At 49.1% G+C, this 22,523-nt stretch overlaps 1 protein-coding gene across 1 annotated transcript in view; it reads right to left on the bottom strand.

Annotated features, from left to right (window-relative positions):
- Positions 1–1,543: 1,543 nt before the first annotated feature.
- Drc7 (dynein regulatory complex subunit 7) overlaps positions 1,544–22,523 on the bottom strand; it is a 23,190-nt gene continuing 2,210 nt past the window's right edge. Inside the window, exons 4-18 of the mRNA XM_021170245.1 lie at positions 21,175–21,300; positions 20,462–20,656; positions 17,789–17,947; positions 17,260–17,478; positions 11,558–11,686; positions 9,167–9,239; positions 8,273–8,401; positions 7,978–8,106; positions 6,679–6,899; positions 5,277–5,492; positions 4,588–4,698; positions 4,391–4,501; positions 3,256–3,450; positions 1,903–2,042; positions 1,544–1,819 (exon numbers count right to left, since the gene is read on the bottom strand). Coding sequence (XP_021025904.1) covers positions 1,726–1,819; positions 1,903–2,042; positions 3,256–3,450; positions 4,391–4,501; positions 4,588–4,698; positions 5,277–5,492; positions 6,679–6,899; positions 7,978–8,106; positions 8,273–8,401; positions 9,167–9,239; positions 11,558–11,686; positions 17,260–17,478; positions 17,789–17,947; positions 20,462–20,656; positions 21,175–21,300 — 2,247 coding nt within the window. The 3' untranslated portion in view covers positions 1,544–1,725. The remainder of the gene's footprint in view (positions 1,820–1,902; positions 2,043–3,255; positions 3,451–4,390; positions 4,502–4,587; positions 4,699–5,276; positions 5,493–6,678; positions 6,900–7,977; positions 8,107–8,272; positions 8,402–9,166; positions 9,240–11,557; positions 11,687–17,259; positions 17,479–17,788; positions 17,948–20,461; positions 20,657–21,174; positions 21,301–22,523) is intronic.

Genomic DNA, 22,523 nt, shown 5'->3' with positions numbered 1-22,523 from the left:
AAGAGAGTCGTGACTAGAATGTAGGAGGCACTAGGTTCAATCCCCAGCACTGGGAATACAAACTACCTAGGAGTAAGAGAAATGGCATGGCTCAGTGGCTAAGAGTGATTGCAGTGCAAGAATGAAGACCTGAGTTCAAATCCTCACGACCCATGTAAAAATCTGGGCATGTGGGCATGGTGCATGTGTGCTTATAAGGAGCAGTGCTATAGAGAGCAGAAACAAGAGGATTTCTAGGGTTGTTGGTTGTCATCCTACGGGTTCAGTGAGAGACCCTGACTCGAGGGAATAAGGTGAAGAATGTCAGAGAACTGACAATGGGACTTGTGTACACACACACCACACATGTGGGGGGCGGGGGCACAGTATCTTTATAGGAACCAAGCAAGATTCTGCACTCTTGGCATACTTGACTCTTCTAAGAGCATCCTACTTCTGTCCCTTGGATCTCCCACTACCCTTCCTCTCTCTCTTCTCTCCTCCCTCTGTATCAGGGTCTCACTTTGTGGATCAGGCTGGCCTTGGGCTGACAGAGATGAAGAGCTGGCATTAAAGGTGTGGGCTACCACATGAGCACGCACCCCTGGCTTTAACCATGGGTTTGGAACTATGCATTGAAGCTTACTGGGCTCATCTTTGAGTGAAAACAATGACTGCCCCGCCACCGGAATTCAGCAGCAGCCAGTAGTTCAACAAGAGACAGGGCCCCAGGAGTCCCTCCCTGATCCATGATTGCCTAGCCACTGACCCAGGCATTACAGGCAACCACAGCTGCTGTGAGACCTGCCTTGACTGTGTCATGCCCTGGAGAAGATTACAGGCAAGGTTTTCTTCTTCTCTCCTCCTCCTCCTCCTTCTTCTTCTTCTTCTTTCTCCTTTCTTCTTTCTCCTTTCTTCTTTCTTCTTCTTCTCTCCTCCTCCTTCCCCTCCTCTTCCTCTTCCTCCTCCTCCTTCTTGTTTTAATTAATTTATGTGTATATGAATACACTGTTGCTGTCTTCAGACACACCCGAAGAGGGCATCAGATCTTATTATAGATGGTTGTGAGCCACCATGTGGTTGCTGGGAATTGAACTCAGGACCTCTGAATGAGCAGTCAGTGCCATCTCTCCAGTCCCTTTTATTTTTTGTTTGTTTATTGTTTTTTTTTTTTAAACAGAGCTTCATGTGACCCATGTAGTTGAAACAGATTCCTTATGTAGTTGAGACAGATCTTGAACTCTGATCCTCCTGCTTAGATTACAGGCATGGGCTACTATTACCCAGTTTTCTCTGCTTTTTAAGTCTTACTTCAGGAAACATGGACAGCCCCATTTCACAGGTGGTAAATGAAAGAGGAACTTGGATTCTGTCGCTTGTCCTCTAATATCAAGCCGCCTGGTCCTGGGGTGTGCTCCTTAGCTAGGCTGCTCTCACTTTAGGAGCTGGTCCACCATCAACACATTGAGCTCTCAGCAGATCTTGGCAGGTGACCATGGAACCATCTGGAGAGCCAATACTTGATAATCCAGCAGAGAAGATGACAGAAAAAGATTTAGGGTGGTGCAGACTGGAGCTTGTAAACACTGAAGTATAAATGGCAAACAGGAAATGTGTTTATTTGAGGGAGGCTATGAGGGACAGGAAGGTAGTGTGGCAGTGAGGCTAGTATAGGATCATAGTGGCTGGGGAGAAGGGAGAGACTCCATTCTCTGGCAGGGTCTGCCGTAGTTCCAGGAGGGGCCATCAAACAAAGCCTTTCACGAAGTCTATCAAGCGTGGGTCCTTGTAGAGCTTTTCCTCCAGCGCCAGGTACTTCAGTGGAGCCAGCTCTTTGTGCCTGAGCAGAGGGAGGGAGGAGAAGGTGAGGGATATCCAAGCTATCAGAGTGCTCCCCGGAGTCCTCCCGGCTCTGCCCCTTACCGATTGAGCCGTTGTTCCAAGATTCGGATGCGGAACATGGCCTGAGAACAGTAGCTCAGGTACAGGTTTTCATCCTCCGGCGTCAGGGTTACCTGGTTCTCCTGGTACCATTGCTGCTTCTTCTGCAGCTCTTGGGTCTCCTGGAAGCATACAGAGATGAACATGGGAATGTGCAAACTGATCTGCAGCCAGGCTGTAGTTCCATAGATGACCAGGCAGCCTCAAGAGGATAACACCCCAACCCGGACATCCAAGGAAAGGGACACAGTTAGAGCATCCCAAAATATCTTGGGTGGAAACTGCTGGGGTCATGATTTAAAGGACAGCATGTACATGAAATCAGAACAGGGCCAAAGCAGTCAGCCAGAGATAGGGATGTGGTTTATTTAGTGCATGGCCCTGGGTTCCACTCCTAGCAGTTCATATATAAAATTAAAACAACTGGGTGTGATGTGCACACCTTTAATCCCAGCTCCCATTAGGCAGAGGCAGATGGGTCTTTGTGAGTTTAAGGCCAGTCTGGTCTATACAGCAAGTTCCAGGTCAGTGAAGGCCAAAGAGTGAGACCCTGTCTCAAAAAACAAGCAGGGGACTCCCTGCTCTCCAGAGGACTGGGGTTAGATTCTCAAAACCCACATGGAGGCTCAGAATCATCTGAAACTCCAGTCCCGGGGTATGCGATGACCTCTTCTAGCCTCTGAGGGCACTAGGCATGCATGTGGTGGACATACAGACAAAACACCCACACACACAAAATAGCTACATGAGCTAGACACGTTGCGGATGTGCTCAGAGCCCCCAGAAGTTCGTCTCCAAAAACAAGGTGGGTCCCATTCCACCCAACTCTTGTCTGCACTCTGCAGACAAGACACTGCGTGGGGACCACGCGCTATGCACCTCACCTGTCTCACGGAAACAGGCCAAGGACTAGGAGCTATTATAATGCACCATCCAACCGTCCATCCATTCACAAACCTACCCATCCACTCTTCTATCCCTCTGTCTGCCCATCTTAGTTACCCATCCATACCATCATCCATCCATCCATCCATCCATCCATCCATCCATCCATCCATCCATCCAACCAACCATCCACCTACACTCCACTTCTAATCTTCACTGCACATCCAACTGTACCTGCCCACCCCACCCCGACCTGGTAACCCATCCATCCACTCATTTACCCAGCTACCCACCATCCATCCATCCACTCATACAATAACGAAGGGGAAAGAAGAAGTCAGGTATTTGGATGCCACAGACACACACTCATCCGCTCATCTGTCACTCTCGGGTCCCATTTTCTCACTGAGGATGGTGAGGTCATCTCCCCTGCCTGGGCCCTGGCCACACCTTCTCAAAGCGAGCCTGGATGAGGTTAGCCTTGTCGATGAGCCGCTGCTTGAAGTCGCTGAGACACTCGTCCTTGAGACGCACCGCCTGCCAACGGGTTAGCTTCTCGCCTGGAGGGAGCTGGGCCAGGAATGGGGCCAGGTAGTCCAGCTGGGCCTCCACCTGCCGCAGGTGCTCCTCATGCAAGACGCGCTCCTGTGGGCCAGGGAACCAGCTGAAAGATCGGGATATGCAGGAGACCTCCCGAGCAGCTGAGTCCACTGTGCAATGGTAAAAGCCAGGCCCTAAATCCATGTCCCAGGGTAGGGTGCTTATGAGACACGATTGCCTCCTTCTCCCTGTTTATTCCTTTCTGACATGTAATTCCTGTTTCTGACACGAATTCATCAATCAGTCTGAGCCTTAGTTTCCTCCTCTGAAAACAGACCAGCTCGGGTCTGGAAAATCCAAAGCAGACACTTACAGCGAGTGGCAGTGGGTTAGCCAAGATTCTGAGCTCCCACTTTTCTCTTTTGCCCATAAGGCCGGCCTTACATGGGGCACACAGGAGCCAGAGAACATGGAGACAGGAGCTATTGCCCTTTCCTATAGATCCAAGAACATTCCAAAGCCAAGCCTTGCCAGGCCAACTCCAAACTTCTTTAGAGATCTGCACTGCTTGATGAAGAGGATTTAGCCTCAATCCTGGGAACCCAAACTGGTCCTCCCACTTGGCGAGAGTGGGTAAAGCCAAAGCCCTGCGTTGCGTGGCTGAGTCTTGGTGTTCAACCTGTGCCTGAGTCAGCTGGCTGGATTCCCGGCTTAGGTCACAGCCTCAGTGAAAGCCCTGGTAGAGATGGGCATGTAGTTCTCATTCTTTCTCTACACAAGGTAGAGACTTTTTCATTTGGTCACAGTCCTGGGTAAGTACACCCAGCCTGGATCTTAAGTGCTCTTTGGGGTGGGGGTGGGGTGACCCATCAACAAGCAGGTGATAGTCAACAAGAATACTCACTTGACGTCACCAGCGACTTCATCATCCCTTGCGAAGGGTTGGCACATCCCCTCATCATCCCTTACACAGGGTTCTCACATCCTCCCTACCCTGGAGGCAGGGCTCCGGGGAGAGAGACCCGGGAAGAGCCGGGAGACTCACCATGGCCTCCCGATACTCTTTGCTCTTCTCGTTGCGCTTGGTGTCGTAGATGGAGATGGTCAGCGTGTGTGCCTCCTCCTCCTCTTCACGGAGCTTCAAGATCTCCAGCACCTTGATCAGACATCATGGAGGAGGTGCATCACGGCAGAGGCCCTCTCTCCCTGCCGCGCCCCCTGTGGTCTGGGGTAGGACCTTACCTCCAGCTCCGACTCCCAGGCCTGATGTCGGGACAGCTTTTCTTCGTTCTTCAGCTGATTCATGGTCTCATACTGGTAGAGGAGTTTCTTGGTGTGCTCCATCGGCTCTACCTGAGACCAGAACCACCACGGTGACAGGGAAGCTGCGCCAGGGCAGGTCTAGGGACCACTTGGTTTAAATCTACTCCCTTTTTTCTAGCTGCGTGGCCTCAAGCAAGGTGCTTAACCTCTCCAGACCCCAGGATCCTTCTCTACAAAAACATAGTAACAAAGAGGGACCAAAGAAAGATGCAGAGGGGGTTACAGTTATGCTATTAGAAGAGGAAGGCAAGACCATCCTAGAGTCTAGGGCATAAGAAAGAATATTTGTCACCATCAGGATAGGTCCCTGGGATCTGGGGTCTAGGATCCCCAGAGGTGCAGGCAGGGACCATGAGGAAGGCTCTGGAACCCAATCCCAGGCCCAGGGAGAGGGATGTTCTGAAGTACACATGAATTATCAGTCGTGTACCCAACCGCCACTTTCTGGGCATTCCGGTTACATCTAATAGGGTTTTCATTTGGGTTTCCCAGGGTAGTTTTCATAGAAATCCCACTTAGGGTCTCTCAAGTTACCAGAAGATGCTTGCGGGTGCAGTTTTTAAAGTGTGTCCCCAACCTTTCTGTGTGCCGTGCAGTCACCGACCCACCTCGTAGCTGATGCACATTTCTGGTGTCATGATGATCTTGTTTCCCTTGCTGTCGACCTCCATGCGCCGCAGGAACTCTCGCTTGGATGCGGTGATGTAGTCGTCGCGGCAGTGGTAGCGAAGCTGGATACGCTCCTCCACTATCAGAAACACGCGCTCTGCCACGTCCTCATCCGCGGGTTTCTCTGGATTGCGGAAGAACCGCTCTGTGATTTTCTGTGTGGCCAGAACACACAGAGAGGGGAGAGGAGGGGTTCTGAGCATGCTCTGTGGGCCGGAGGGAAGGACTCTCAAGACCCAGGAGTCCAGGGGTGCGCGCCCTTCCTGCTAGACAATGGATTCTATGACCCCCGTGGGTTTTCATGGTGTTGGACCTTTCTCCAATTCCTTCCACACGACTCTATTTGTCTGCTTCTAGAGGCGGGGAGCTCTCCAGAAAGCCTGTCCCATTATCAGCTAACCCTTACTACAGAAAGGAGCATCTTTGGTGTGTGGCCAGGAAGTTCAATGGCCAAGAACTTTGTAGCATCTCAGAGGAAACAAAGCTCAGGTTGAGGCCAAGCAGCCAAAAACAGGTATTCTAACCCTCACCCCAGATCTCAATACAATTTAAAAGACTCTGGCTAACAAATTGTGTGCGAGCACCTTGGTATGCATACACACATTTGTGTGGTAGCCAGAGATTGACATTGTCTTTCTTAATTGCTCTCCTGCTTGTTTTTTTGAGACAGGGTTTATGTCTCAAAACTTGGGCTCACTTGAACTCGACGAACCTCACTGGTTTGGCTTGGCTGGCAGGCCAACAAACCCTATGTTTGCCTCCCTGGTGCTGGGATCACAGATGCGGGTCACAGTACCAGGCTGTTTTCGTGAGCGCTGCGGATTAAATCCAGGTCTTCATGCTTAGAAAGCAAACTCTTTACTGAGTGAGCTCTGTCCTCGGCTCACTGAGCTAGGATTTCATGTGGCTCAGCCTTGGACTCACGATGTAGCTGAGGGTTGCCTTGAACTCTTTACTCTTCAGCTACCACCTCTCAACTGCTGGGATTAATTGTCCAGCTATGAACAAACCTACTAGTCCACAGTAATTTTGGAGAGAGGTTATTTGAGATATCTGTCCGTTTCTTTAGTTTCCCATATTTCCAGATGTCTGGTTATTACGTGTGTATTTGTTCGTTACAAGGAGGAAGCCTTGCTTCTTTGTCTAGTGACTGGGGACAAGGCTTGGTCCTAACAAGCCCAGGGGTCTGCATTTGTTAAAAGTGGTTGTTTCATATTTAGAACCCTGGCAAAAATCACAGGCATTAATGATCATGCCTGAGTCAGGGCTCCCCTGATCCTGCTGGCTCTCTATCTGCCAGTGAGGGCGGGCAGCCAGTCCCCAGCCCACGTGTACTCTCACCACCATGGGCCTCGGGTTCGACTCCACGCTGCTCTGGCTGAGCTTCTTGACTCTGGGTCCAAAATTGACGTGCCGATAGGCAAGGAAGTCGGAGCGCCCTTCATAGTACTCGGTCATTGTCATGGGCGTCTCCTCCCGCTTCACCAGGCCATCCACACGGATCTTTTTATAGAACTCCATGACCCGGTCCATCTCAGGTAGCATAGACTTGTATGAGTGCACTGAGGTGGGGGGAGGTGGGAGGGCAGAAGGGGAGGGAGAAGGGGCTGGGTGAGCGTCAAGGGCTGCGGCAGCTGGCTCTGGAACCCAATCCCAGGCCCCCATGTTCTGAAGCACACGTGAGGATCCGTTGTATACCCAACCCCCACTTGCTGGGCATTACGGTTACACTTAATTCTTTTGTTTTTATAAACAGCACCATGATGAGCAACTGTAGCATACATTTATTGTTCTTGCTCAGCCTCTGCTGAGAACATATTCTCAGCAGAGGAATTACCGGGAGAAGACGTGCTCCTGTTTTAAGGCCATTAATGTTGCTGTTTAGAGATGGAACGCACACGGGGCCTCAGGCGTGCTAAGCATGTGTTCTGTCACTATATCTCCATATTATAGCTATATCTCCATATTACTAACACATTTAGCTCAATTATTCTTAAGAGCGACTGGCTGGTATCAATAGGGAACAGCTTTCTGCCGCTTTCAACCCCCGGCACACCCACCAGGTTAGGACCACTTGCCCACACATAGGTTGTGGCATGGTCCCTTCTTGGTTTAATCTTGAAATTTCAACTCCCAAACGTGGTTGGTGTCTGTATGCTCCAGACTTTTCTCTGCTGAAGTCTGGGGTACGATATGAACCTCAGGAGGCGTATTCTTTCTTTCCCCTCTTCCCGACCTCATGGACTCCTAGCCATAGAGCCATACAGTGGCCACTCTGCTCCTACGTTTGCCTCTTTGGTGGTGCTAGTTGGCTTTATGGCCCAGCATTCTTAGACCCTTTACATGTGGCCCATATCATGTACCCTCTGGAGGAGATTCCGGCCTGATCCCAGGCACAGAACAGCATGTGGCCCTGGCTTTGACTTTCCTAGAGAGCCGATGGTCATGGTGTCTTCCTTTTCTGGGCTTCCTCAGCTGACCACACACCACCTTATCTTACAGAGTCAGAGGTAATGCCCATGCTTGCCACCCAAGGCCCTCCATGATGCCTAGGGTCAGTTCTTCCCATCAGTGTCATCGTATGTAAACACCCCTCCCCAACCATGGCTCTTGGTCTGCCCAGACAGGGGATCCACACACCACACAGAGCTTGGGGATGGCCTGGCTTGAAGTAGTCCACGTGCAGGCCTGTGGTCTTGTTGATGTGCTTCAGCTCTAGCATATCCTCCCGGTTCTGGTACCACTCCTTTATCTCTAGAACCTTTGTGCCTGTGGGGACACAGATATGGTTGCTGCAGACAGACCAGCTCCTCTGGCCTCTGCCATACAGACACACACACACACACACACACAAAAAAAAAGAACTGATTTACCCGGGGTCACCAAGCATGGCATATCCTTGTTTTCCCCATTCCATGACACCAAGGAGCCTTACACTGTTGGTCCTCGTAGGTGGTGAGGCGACACACCAGGCCATTGTTGTTGAGGTATGGGGACCACTTCTCCAGCTGTGCCTTCTTGTACTGTATCACTTTCTTTCCACTGGGACAACGGGTCTCAAACTCTGTGGATGTAGAGGGAGCTGGGGGTCTTTCCTTCCACCCCTTCCTGGATGCTTGTCCATTGTCTGTGTTGCCTATAAAGTGCCTCCAGGCCCAGAACCAGCTCCAAGGAGGAAGAAACTACCCGCCAGCGCTGGCTTCAACTCTTCCCAAGGTATTCTTGGGCCAGCCAGCATCCCAGGGCTACCTGAGAATCATATCTGTGATCCAGCCACTCCTTTCCCCTGCCAGGCCTTCACCACTGAGAGTAATGTGCTAGAAAGACATCTGATCCTTCAAAACCCAGCCCCAATGACTACTACTTCTTAAGACCCATTTTGCCTCCATCCCTTATCCAGGATGTAATGGGTGCTTCTACCCCAGGGTTCATGACCACTTGTGTAGCACTTTGCCACCTGCTGGAACAGCCTATGCCCTTCTTCTGATCTAGGCATTTCCAGGTGGGCATATGTAGACATTGGGCAAAGGATAACCCAGTCTCTTGCCTTCTTTGCCTATTTTTTTCCTGTGGCCTGGCCACATGGCACCATATATTCCATGTTCTGCCCATGGCCTCCTCTGAACAGGGGATCCGGGGGAAGGGAAGAAAGAGACCATGTCCTGGACCTCGGTGCTCATAATGGTAACAGTCTAGTTGTGTGGCAGGTAGGGTCAGGCTCTGGGTACAGAGCTGGCAGGGGGTTGAGAGGGGCTGGGAAGAAGGGCCCCGGAAGCCTCTACGGCTTCTCTGCTGAGCTGTGGGCTGAGAACCAGTGAGTGATAGAGACCTTCTGGGGTGATCTCAATCTGGGAGACCCACGAAGACGGCATGTCAAAGCTCTTATCCTCCTCTTCTTTGCCCTGTGAGGAAAAGAGGTGGTTGCTGGCCAGGGCCTTGGAGCAGAGGCCATGGCACAGTTCTGTTCCCCTACCTCAGACCCAGACTTGCTAAGGGGGCTGTCAGTTTCCCCGGAAGAGCAAGAAGTCAGAAGATGACTCAGGTTACGGAGGAGAGGAGTCGGTTTGGGTGAACCCCTACTTGCGTGGTCAAAGATGGTAGCACTGGTTCTCATACCCACCCTTCCAGCCAAACCACCTCTAGCCATGATGGCTACTCAGAGAGGGGATCCTGAATCAGAGGGAGTACAGTCTTTGACTGTACCTAGTACCAGGTAAGGAGGGCTGGGTAAGTTTTTCATCCACTCTTAAGCCTAGGTTTCCTTAGCTGTTAACTGGGCCTCTTGGGAGGACTAACAGATATTGTGAATAAGTCTTGGGCCCTGCATGGCTGTTCTTCCCTGGTCTGTGAAATAAGGCCTAGTCTAGACAAATGATCCTCAAACCCAGCTCAAGATGTCCTGTGTATATACTTTTGCCAGAAACAATGCTCAGGCCTTGGGTGCTTGCTTGCTCATCTAATTGTGACCACTTTTGAGATCACACAAGGTGATCAATGGGTTGGCGGCAAGCTATAGCAACTTTTTGGAGACAGCCCAGGAATCCCAGGTCTGGCCCTGCAGCCGAGGGCTGATTCTCGGATCTATCCTGTCCATGACAGAGGGACCAGGATTCCCCTTCCAGGGATGTGACAGGGCTTCCAGAAGGAGCAGGCTCCTGGGTTGAAGGGTACATAGCCCACAGCCAGCAGGGACACCAGTGCTCAGAATCGAGGTGAGGGAGAACAGGGCGGCCTCAGTCATTCTTGTTTTGTTGTTGTTTGGTTGGTTTTTGTTTTTCTTCTCGAGACAGAGTTTCCTGGCTGTCCTGGAACTCACTTTGTAGACCAGGCTGGCCTCAAACTCAGAAATCTGCCTGCCTCTGCCTCCTGAGTGCTGGGATTAAAGGCGTGCACCACCACCGCCCAGCTGGCCTCAGTCATTCTTAGGCAGCCCTCAGAGCTGAATAATCACCCCCCTGAGAAGGCAGATATGCATCCAGACTGTTGGGGTTTGGTTCCTAGCTCTCACTTATTGGGTGAGACACCTTTGGTGTCTCCTTTTGCCCTGCAGTGTATAAGTTGTCCTCAGCTACCCAGGAAGCCGGGATTTAAATGAGTGAACTCAGACTCTGCAGCGGAAGCAGAACCTGCCCCCGCAGTGTTGCCTGTTGATATGGGCTTGCTCAACCTACCTCTAAAATCATATGCTAAAGTATACACACACACACACACACACACACACACACAAACACACACACACACACACACACACACACACACACACACACACACACACACACACACACACACACACACACACACACACACACACACACACACACACACACACACACAGACACACTGCAGTACCTATGAATCCTGTTGCATTTGGAAGTTCGGTCTTTATGGGTAAGGCAATGGAGTCTAAATTGGGTCTTCAGGTGGTCCTATTACAATATGCTAAGTGTTCTTATGAGATAAAGGACACAGATTCAGAGAGAGAGAGAGAGCCAGATAAAACTACAGTGCTCATGGCTACCAGCAAACCCAGAGGAATTTGGAAGAAAGCAGCCCTGCCAGCAGCACCTTTGATCCTGAATTTCTAGCCTCTGGGAGTGTGGAACTTCCACTTTGTAGTACTCCCTTATGGCAATGCTAGGCGACTGATACACCTGTTATTGTTGCTATGGATACCAAACACAGTGACCCTCACCCTAGTTTTACACATAAAGGAGACATGGAAGATTCCTAAAGCAGGGGGAATTTGCCTCCTAGTCTCTCCTTTCTCCATGTAGGAAGTACCCCCACCACCACCACACACATACCCCTTGTTGAAAGATGACAGACAGAAGTCTGATGAGGGGATACCCCAGGCCAGTGACTAAGGAGGAGCTAGCAGAGTGGACCCTGAGGGCTCCTACTCCAAAGATATGGTCCCTCTAAGGAACAGTTCAAGCCTTGATCATGGCTCCAGATAGGAGAGACTGAATTCAAGTACTGTCTGTCCCCTAACCTACTGAGAGGTTCTGGGATCTGGGTTGGTCACCGGATATGCTTAGGCCTCTATTTACCCATCTGTAAAACGAGAGCTCTACAAGACCCCTCTGCTTTGAAGAATGTAGGACTGATACATTTGGACTCCCCTCCCCCAGAGTGCACATGTCTGCAGGGATGTCTGTCAGACTGCCTGACACAAAATGGAGTGAAGGCCCTTGCCCCACCCCCATGCTAGCAGACTCACCAGGTCTTCCACATCATCATCATCGTCCAGCCCTTCTTCATCCTCCTCAGTCAAGGACAGGTGAGGCTTATCGGTCCCCAAGAGCATGTACTCCCATCTTACAGGGTCTCCCAGGTCGAAGATCAAGTCCTGATGGAGGGGGAACCAGCTGAGTCCATCCCCTGGACCCCATGACTGTGCCTGCTCCTAAGGGGCAGTGGCTATTCCCTGAGGCCATCAGGGGCTGTGCAGAATGTCGGCCCCATTCAGTCTCTAAGAGTCCAGCTACATTCTTCATCTCATCAGGGAAACTGAGGCCCCACTCCCATCCCATCATCCCATTTCCCAAGGAAGAAAGAAATCCTATAGCTTGTCTAGAGGAGACTCAGTGGTGCCCCCTGCTGGGAAGAGTCTGTACCTGATGACATTGTATGTCACTAAGGAGCACTTCTGAGCAGGAAATGACTGGTTTAACATGAACCTCTTTGTTTTTTGCTTTTGTTTTTGTTTTCTCCCAGCCAGGGAGCCAGGAACCAAGAGCCGAGTGCTACAAACAAATTCACCCTGCCTGGCTCCCAAGGGGCCTCTGCCATCCCTTGGGAGCCAGGCAGGGTTCTATCTAGTCAGGAATAGGGGACACTAGGTGTAACAACAGAGCACAGGACTCAACAGAACTCAGGCCTGAGGCCTGAGTTCAATTCCAGTGGCTTTCTGCTTTTCCCTTCCATGAATGTGCCCAATGGTGGAGATCTGCTCTGTGTCATCTGCTGTGTGTTCCTAGGCCAGGTGCAGGGTCTGGCCACACACCAGGTGCTTCATGGAGAGGTTGAGCACACAGCTTCTCTCCCGGAACTGCCACTTTGCTGTGCTAAATGACCCCACCAAATGAGTTAATCACACTATCCGTCCCATCTCCCACATTTCTCTTCTGTCAATCTACATTTAAGCATTTCTTCCTCCACAAGTACACCCACAAGAGCTGGGCATGGTGGGTGGACCTGTAATCCCGCACCATTGAGGAAGCTGAGGCAGGAGGATTGCTGAGTCCAAGGCCAACCTTGGCTGTAAAGGAAGACACTACTTCAGAAGCAAACATCAAACCCACAGTAATTAAGAAGCTGTGCTGGGATGTAGCTCCAAGGTAGTGGTAGAGGGCTGGGTGGGGCCCAGGTTCCATCCACTACTGGGGAAAAATTAAGAAGCAAAGATTCATGAAAAGAGAGAACTGAAGGGTGTTTATGGTCGGGGGAGAGTTTCTCCAGGCAGGGATCTGAAGCAGTTAAGAAGAACTTCTGGGAGGGTGGGGATGTAGCTCAGTTGGTAGAATGCTTGCCTAGCATGCACGAGGCCCTGGGATCCATCCTCAGATCCGCATAAACTAGGCACAGGAGCACATGCCTGGAATCCCAACATCTGGGAGTTGGAGGCAAGGAGATCTGCAGTTCTGCAGTTCTGCAGTTCAAGGTCATCCTTCATTACATAGTGAGTTCAAGGCTAGCTTGGGCTGCCTGTGACTCCTTCACAGAGGAGGAAGAGGAGGAGGAGGGAAGGAGGAAGGGGAGGAGGAAGGAAAGGAAGAGAAGGGGGAGAAGGAGGAGGAGAAGAAGAAGAGGAGGAGGAGGAGGAGGAGGAGTTGTTTAACCACAGTACTGAGGGGCAGAAATCAGAACTTGGAGTCCTCCAAAAAGAAAAAGGTGGGAAATCCATGCTCTGCCCTGAGACTTTGATGGACCACACCAAAGCACTAAAGATAACAGAAAGACTCAGGTAAGGTCATCCAGGACTGGTAGATCTTCCCTTTTCCCACGAGCCAATCATCTCTGAGGTTTTCATATGTGGGTTTTAGTAACATAGACACATGTACACATGGGAAATGGCAACATGCACTCACAAATGAAAAATGAGATTTCTCCCACGGTGTCTCAGTGGGCATAGGAACCACACCTAGGGCAGGCCTATGCCCAGCAGGAGACGACCAACACAAAATGAACTCAGTGGTATTTTTGGAAGGTTTTTTTTTTGTCTCATAATAATTTGTCTTTTGTCTGTTTTCTTGTTGTTGTTGTTGTTTTGGCTTTTTAACATTGTAGGTCTTTGCTTATAAATTATAGTTTCTGGTTTTCTGTTTTTATGGGATTTCTGCATGCATGTATGTGTGTGTGTATGTGTGTGTATGTGTTTGAGTATGTTTCTTGTGCTTCTCCTTTCTGTTTTGTTTGCTTGCTTTGTCTTTTGTTGATTTTGTTTTTATAAAGAAAGGGTGTAGATTTGAGTGAGTGGGGAGGTAGGCAGAGTATGAGAGGAATGAGGGGAATCTATAATCAGAATATATCGCATGAGAAATGTTTATTTACTTATTTTTGAAATGGGATCTTTCTATGTAGTCCTTGCTGTCCTGGAGCTTGCTATATAGATCAAGCTGGCTTTCAACTCACAGAGATCCTCCTGCCTCTGCCTCCTGAGTGTGGCCCAGCTTAAAAATCTATTCAATCAAAAATAAAAAAAAAAAAACTTTCAAATTTGAGGAATATGTATCTAGAAAAATAATAGCTATGAATTTGATTTATCAAAAAACATCATAGGAAGTGGCCTAAGCACCGCAACCAAGAGGCTGAGACCGACAGAATGGACAAAGACCCAACAACGCACACTAAACATAGAAAATACAAACAGAGTTTTGTTTAAAAGGCAAAGGTAGCCTTGCTAACATAAACCAAAAGAGAGCTGAATAAACTATATTTATGTATTGCAAACAGATATCAGGATTAAAAATATTGAAGGAGGGAAGATGGGCATTTATAATACAAGGGGTCTGTTTATCATGAAGATGTTGCCATCTTAAATGTGTATTCACTACATTACATATTTCTAGAATATTTGAAGCCAACACCAATAGAAGAAACAAAGAAGTCCAACATTCTAATCCAGGGTCCAGATAACGTCAGGCAGGAGCTTTAGAATATAGAAAACCAGCCAAGAAGACCAGGGAGGAAGCGAGCACCATCAACGGGCTTGTGATGACTGACATCCAACAGAACCTTCTAGTCATCCTCAAAAAATAGTCATTATAGTTCAATTCACAGAACATTTGAGAGGCAGCATAAGCCGGACCAACAACCAAGCTATAAGAATATAATGGGGGTTACATGGTAAACATTCTCTAAAAACCATACAATTAAAACTGAAATAAAATTAGACAGATCACTAGGAAATACATCTACATGTCTATAAACAGAACCTTTGTTTTTGTGTGTGTGTGTGTTTTTGGTTTTTTGGTTTTTTTTTTGAGACAGGGTTTCTCTGTGTAGCCCTGGCTCTCCTGGCACTCCTTCTGTAGACCAGGGCTGGCCTCAAAAGATCTGCCTGCCAAGTGCTGGGGTTAAATGAGCATGCTACTACCATCTGGCTGAAACACCACATTTTTAAATGACTCATGGATCAGAGGATAAGTGAAAAGGAGAGAGAATTTTTGAACTGGGAAAGAGGGCGGGGGAGTCCACGGACTATTGAAATGTGTGGATTCCTGGGGTAGCTTGCTGGAGTGAAATGAAGGTCCTTACTAACAAAATAGAACCAGCCAGGTTCATTTCTTAAGTTTTCACCTTAAGAAACTAATCAATAAAACAAACATTAGAAAATAATAAGGATCAGAGCAGAAATAAATGAAACAAAGCTATATGGAAAAAAATCAACAGAACCGAAAGCTAGTTTGTTGACAATCCCAACACTATTGAAAAGCCTCTAACCAGGCTCATTAGAGGAGAAATGTCTACATTATCAGTGTCAAGATTGAGAGCAGTCTTTAAAATACTAAAAGAAAAATAAGGAGCTATTAACATTTTATAGCAATAATTTGAAAATTTAAATGAAAGGGACCAAGTTTTCAAAAAAAATGAAAGAAAGAAAGAAAGAAAGAAAGAAAGAAAAGAAGAAAAGAAAAGAAAAGAAAAGAAAAGAAAAGAAAAGAAAAGAAAAGAAAAGAAAAGAAAAGAAAAGAAAAGAACCAGAAATTACTCAAGAATAAATGCCCTGGGTTGGGTGTATAAGTCTCAATGCCAGAGCATTTGCCTGGACTACTCTAGGTTTGGGGTTTGTCTCCAGCACTGCCAGATAAACGAGTTATCCAAACTGAATGTGTCATTTAAAACACCCCACAAAGAGAACTCGGGGGTGAGGGGGTGGGGGTGGGGAAGAGAACTCCAGACCCAGATGACGTCTAAAGAAGAAACAACACTGATTCTATAGAAAGTCACCCACAAAAGGATTAAAACTGACCTCACAGAGAGAACAGCCCTGGAATCTTTCTAATTCTTAGAATTAATAGACAGATTTTAGACTTTCTGGATATGAGGACCGTCTTCAAAAAGCCAGTTGTAGTTTTGAAACAACGTAACATCACCTTCTGCCTACAGAATGGCAAAAACAAGCGGCCTCGCTGTGCACACCTGGAATCTCCGAGTTCCGGAGGCTAATGCACAAGGCATGGCTCCAGGGCAACCTGGTCTGGAGTGAGACCTCATCTCAGACTCTCCCAAGCAAACACTGAGTGTAAGGAGCAGGAGGCTGTCCAGACTCTCACAGAGTGCTGCTTTGATGCGGTCACTTTTGCAAAATGAGAAGAATCTACTGAGATGATAGGTGACTCTCCTAAGTCTTAACCCATCAGAGGCAGGTATGTATGTGTTCCCTGAGATGCAGGTAGGGAAGTGCTCGCTGAGGCACTATCCCAAATAATCCCGTGCTGGAAATGGTCTAAACAAGCCACTCTAAAACAGCAAGTGGGTTCTGGTTTGCTTCAAGAACAGGGAATTAATGAACAGTAAACACGAGCAACGCATTGCCCGGCAGGAAATGGACAAATCTCTCAAACATCTCCACGACTTGACAAACCCAACACAGAAGAGTACACACCGTATGACTCCGCCGACCAAGTGTGTTAAACAAACTGATGGACCATTAAGAAGTCAGCACTGGCTCCACTCCCCTGTAGCCCATGCCACCTGCCCCTAACCCCGCCCTACAGTGACGTCTCCCTGTGGACTTATGCATCCTTTCTCAAGTGAAGAGTGTTTGTATAAAGGAATTTTTCCTTGTTTTGTAGTATTGACCTGTACCTGATAAGCACTTGCTGGACCACAGAGCTTGTGGGTGGAGCGGTGACTGGATGGGAGTGGGCAGGTGCTGGTATGTAGGGGAGTTTCATTATCACAAACCAATCTAACAAGACGCGCCCTTACAGTTGTGCACCTTTTCTAGTGTGTGTGTGTGTGTGTGTGAGAGAGAGAGAGAGAGAGAGAGAGAGAATATGCAGCTCATAGGACAACTTTCAGGAATCAGTTCTCTCCTTTCACCATGCCGACCCTAGTATCTAACTCAGGTCGTTAGGGTCGGTGGCAAGCATTTTACACAAGAGGATTCCTGAGGGATGGGCCGTATTCTTTCTTATTCTGGGCACAGGAAGCAGGGCCTTCGGTGGACAGTGTGCTTACCCTTTAAATGGACAACCTGTACCCAGAGTTCATTTGCATAAACCAATAGCATAAGGGTTAAAAAGAATGCATATAGCAAACTGGAGAAGTCCATCTTGCCAGAATGGCTCTTGATAGCTGTGGGTGTGGATTCTGGGACTTCCACCATACCCTGCTATCAGAGGGTAGATGGACAGGCTCACCACAACCCCTCATCCCCGGTCTCTACCCACCCCTCTCCCGACTCTGGCACACCTTGCAGCAGTTCCAGCAGTCCTGCATGTTGATCCAGTAGTTCTTGTGGTTCCAGAGGCTCTCGATGCCCAGGAAGTGGTCATCCTTGGTACTGTAGCTGCGTGCAGTCAGAGGGTCGATGAAGAAGCTCTCAGGCACCTCACGCTTTCCTGCCAGCACCAGGACCCACGAGTGCACCCGCAGGCCATGCAAGGGGTCGGGCTTCGCTTTCTCTGCCTCCTGCACAGGGAAGGTGGGTGACCACCAGCTAAGGGGAACTCTCTTTCCAACATTCCTCCTTAGAATTCCAGGTTTCAACCACTAAAATGGTGGCAGTGGCGGGGGTGGGGTGGGATGTGGGGCAGGTGACCAGATCTGTGGCTCACTCTTTGGGGCACCCTAGGTGAGATTTCATCCAAAGAAAGGCAATACATTCTATGGGTAAGGAGCGCTTTAGTGAATCTTAAGGGAAGGCCTTATGGCCCTGTTATGTTATCCAGGGGGCCCACCATGACCAGCTATGTCAGGGTGCAGTGCCGTGGAGGCCCACCAGGATGCGATCTTCCTCTTCCTTAAGTCGCCTCTGTTCTAGATCCTTGATCTCCTGTATTCTCTTCTCCTCTTGCTCCTGCTCAAACTTGCTGGTCAGGTCCCGGGGCGGCTTGATGGAGTATTTCTTAGGCAGTGTCTTCTCTTTCTTCTTGACTATCTGTCACCCAAGAAGAGTGGAAAGTCGCCCACTGCACCCTTTACAGGCTTAATGGGATCAGGGCCTAGCCCTGACAGAAGAGGGAGCTGCCGCCCCAGCTCCAGGACCTGAAGGGAGGAGTGGGAGTCGAGGTGGAGGGTCCTCTTTATGGATCAAGCCTAGCTGCATGGCAGAGAATACTAAAGACCTCTCCACCAGCCTGGCACTAGAACATTACACACACACACACACACACACACACACACATACACCACACACACACACACACACAAGCGCGCTCGAGCTGGCGCTCAACCCAGATGATCTGGATCCCAGACAGAGGGTGGGCCAGATAGTCTGGACTAAGAGTTTTCAGGGGTTATCCTTGGGAGAGTTCATACATAGATTCCAAGTTCAAGTTTTCTGAACCAGGAAAGAAAAGTGAATGTGTGTGTGTTTCTACATGAATGTGTGTGCACATGTGTATATAATTAAGTACAAAATGATGATATGTGCTCCCAGGAAAGAACTCTCCAGGAGCTGCTGAGGTGGGCTTATGACTGTGAAAGAAATATAATTCCAGTCTTGGGGATCGGACCCAGGTTTCCATCCCTGGGTCTCCATCCTCCAAACTATGTTATCACATTTTCTTCTTGAGCATGCCATTTTATCTTTCTGTATACTAAGAGTGATAACACCAACTACCCAGGATGCCATGAATAGCCACTGAGTCAACCCAAGCCCATATGAAACCTGTTTGTCATCCAGATAGCTCTCTACCTTTGTTACTTATTGACATACATTTGATTCTTTGCATTGCCTCAGAAACAAGAAGACCAGGAGGTGTGAGCTCAGAGGCCATGGAATGGAAAAACAAATGTAAGAGAGCATTTGCCCATCAAGTATGTGGTGTTTTATTGAAAATTTGCCCCAAAGGCTTATAGGTAGTGGCACTATCTGGTTTGGCCTTGTTGGAGTAGGTGTGGTCTTATTGGAAGAGGTGTGTCACTAGGGGGTGGGCTTTGAGGTTTCACATGCTCAAGCCAGGCCTGGTATCTCTCTCTCTCTCTTCCTGCTGCCTGTGGATTGGGATTTAGAACTCTCAGCACCATGTCTGCCTGTGCGCCATCATGATGATAATGGACTAAACCTCTGAAACTGTAAGCCAGCCCCAATGAAATGTTTTCCTTATTAAAAGTTGCCATGGTCCCATTAATCCCAGCACTTGGAAGGCAGAGTCAGGGGGATTTCTGTGGTTGAGGCCGGCCTGGTCTACAAAGCAAGTCCAAGGACAGCCAGGACTGTTACACAGAGAAACCCTGTCTTGAAAAACCAGGAGAAAGAGAGAGAGAAGGGGGGAGCAGCCCCTGGAGAGTTCTTTTTTTGACCTGCTGCTCAGTGCTTCAGATCTCTGGGACTCCATCCTCCAGCTGCAGAGGGGCCTGACCCTTGTCACTGAGCCTTGGAATCCACCCAGGATGTAGAGAGCTCTTCCTGTGCACTCTGCATGGTGTTTTTTCAAGTGTAAAGAGATTTGGGGTTTTTTTGTTTCGTTTTGCTTTCGTTGTTGTTGTCTGTGTGATTCTGGCATGAAATATATACATACATATATGTTCATATGTGGGTAATGTTCATTACCCACGACCATAACCACACTTCATATTTTTAAATTTGATAACTGCTTCTTCTGTTGGCAGAAACTCTGGTGATTATCACTTCCTTAGTGAGCAGCCAGAAAACTCAAGCATCACTCACTGGGGTCAGTGCTAAGTTTTTCCCTCTAAACGGGCTGGGGATATAGCTCAGAGCAGATGCTTTGCCCAGCATGGGTGAGGTTCTGTGTTCTATCTTAAAACTATAACAGGTGTGTGTGTGTGTGTGTGTGTGTGTGTGTCTGTCTGTCTGTCTGTCTGTCTGTCTTGTCTGTATCTTTCTTGCCTATGTCTGTCTTGTCTGTGTCTGTCTTGTCTGTCTGTCTTGTCTGTCTGTGTCTGTCTGTGTCTGCCTGTCTGTCTGTCTGAGTGGGAGGAGGACTGAGAATCAAGCACTTACTTGGCCATTGTTTCCCACCATTAACAGGACAGGACGGGCTTTTATCAGATGCAAGGGGAAGTGGGTAAGCTAGTGATAGTTGTATATACGGCAGAAGCCATTTGAGTTATGAGACTTTCCCCGTGGGAGCACAATGTCTTAGACTGAGCTAAGACAGGCAAGAGGGACCACAGTTTGGAGGACTGGGCTGTGGGTGGTGCTGAGGACAGAGAAATCACCAAAGGTTTGCAATAGGGAGTCTGGAGCAACAGCGGATGCACAGTGATGGGGCAGGAACCCATAAGTATAAGGACAGCCTGCATGGGGACCTGCTTCTCCGAGGATGGCTAGGGCAGACACTCAGTCCTCACTTTCCTAAGGTGGCCAGGGCAGAGACCCAGTTCTTGCTTTCTCTAAGGGTAGTCGGAGCAGTGCCCTGATCTCCTAAGATGGATGGGCAGTCCCAGGACTGTGCATTCTTTGGGCTGCCAGCATCGGGCATACCTCTTTGGCCTTCACAGTGAGAGGACACACTTCCCTTGTCAGGTCCATGAGGCACAGGTCCAGTGAGCCATAGCCATTGACGCAGTAGGCATCGTAGCCAGAGCCAATCAACATGGAGCAGAGCAGGGTGCTGAAGTCAAAGCAGTTTCCCTTCTGGCACTTGAGCACGGTGGTCGAGGAATATAAGTGCGTGGGCTGAACACAGCACACCCGTCAGCTCGACAGATCCCCTTGCCACCCACCACTCAGCCGCCACCCACTTGTAGGGGCAGGGCCCCTGTTGCATCCAGAGCCTCTTGAGGATGTGCCACAAACAGACCCGAGTAACCTGTATGTGTCTGCTGTTTTAAGGAACTGGTGGGCTCGCCTCATCCTCTATCAACGACTGCTTATTCACCACTCTTTCCTGTCTCCTCCCCATTCTCAGTGAAAAGCGGACTGAACCTTTCAGAAGTCCAAAGATGGGGTTGAAGGCTATAGGAAGCTTGGTATCCCCCAGCTCTTTGCTGTCCCTCCTGGAGTTAAAAAGGGAAACTGAGGCAGAATCCAGCAGGCTAGAGACCAGGCTTGCTATGTACCCTTGGGTCAGTGGTTGCCCTCTCTCTTTTTCCCCTACAGGTGTCTCAGAAGGCTGGAGCCTGGCTGACCTTCTAGCACCTAGGCTCACCTTAAGCCCCTGAGCTTGCTCTCCGTAATCAGGGAATAGCACTTACCGGCTTGAGGGGATCAACCAGTGGGACCATGGTGAGGAAGTCAGATACAAACTGGGCGCAGCTGTCCCAGTTGTAGAGTTCAGGGTAGGGCATCAGTGTGGGCCTCAGGGTGGTGCTCACGAACTTCTGCAAGTGAGAGAGCTTGCCAGGGACCCCATATAGCAGGGACCTGTGAGGGTTCATGCCTGGCTGGTCCAACCTCCTTTCTTGAATTCTCGGGGGGATCCTGGAGAGACCTGGTTCACAGGGCCTCAGGGTGGTGGAGCAGTCTCTTGCTGGGAAGGATTGGCATTGGCCCGTGGAGGAGGCAATGGCAGAGAGGCACCCATTCACATCACTCCACGGGGTTAATACTAGCTTGTTCTGCATCTGGGCTGGAAGGACAGGGGAAAAGCCCCTTCCTTTCGAGTCCAGAAGGCCAAGTATGATGGCATTTCCTGGTTGTCGACTTGACTGTATTTGGAATGAACTACAATCCAGAAATGTGATCCAGATCTTGAGGCATAGAGACCACTGAAAGCTGAGACCCAGGCAGGGTAGTATATGCCTTTAATCCCAGAAGACAGGCAAGCAGATCTCTGAGTTCAAGGCCAGCCTGGGACAAAACAAGTTCCAAGTCCAGGTGTGGTAGTACACACCTTTAATCTGGGCCACAGCTGGAGGCCTACATAAGGACAATAGAAGAGTTCTTTCTTCTTTGCCTCCTTGCACTTACTTGCCAGCTCCTCTGTTGGAACCTACTTCTTCAGGACTCCCGCTTATACAGAAGACTGGCAGAAACACCCAGCCTCGTGGGACTGAGCAACTACTAGATTCTTGGACTGCCCATTCACAGCTGCCCATTGTTGAGTTAGTTGGACTGCAGTCTGTAAGTCATTACAATAAATTTCCTTACGATATGAGATATTCCATAAGTTCTGTGACTCTAGAGAACCCTGACTGAGACACTAAGTGAATTGTCTAAGCTCACTCAATAAGAAAGGGCTAAAGGACACAGATCTCCAACCAGGACAAGGCCTTTTCAGAGACCTTCAGAGGTTCTGGGCAGAGGTAACTAGTGACCAGGGTGGTCTCCAGTAGCAGGTACTGACCCCTCAAGGGAAGAACAAAGCAATAGGAAAAAGATGAGCAGAGCAGGCCTACCCTCCACATGGCCCCAGGTAGCTCCCTGAGCCTCAGTTTTCCCCATCTGTGGCTACCCTATACATAGGCACAGAGTCTCCTAGAATATGTTAGTAATCAACACAGAGAGCAACCTCTAGTTCAAAGGCATCCTGGGCTACATAGTAGCCATCTTAACTCAAGACTAAAAAGGCCAGGCGTGGTGGCGCACGCCTTTAATCCCAGCA

The sequence above is a fragment of the Mus caroli genome, chromosome 8 (assembly GCF_900094665.2).
Source record: "Mus caroli chromosome 8, CAROLI_EIJ_v1.1, whole genome shotgun sequence".
Taxonomy (NCBI): domain Eukaryota; kingdom Metazoa; phylum Chordata; class Mammalia; order Rodentia; family Muridae; genus Mus; species Mus caroli.
The sequence above is the reverse complement of the archived record's forward strand: the minus strand, read 5'-3'. Positions and strand labels throughout refer to the sequence as shown.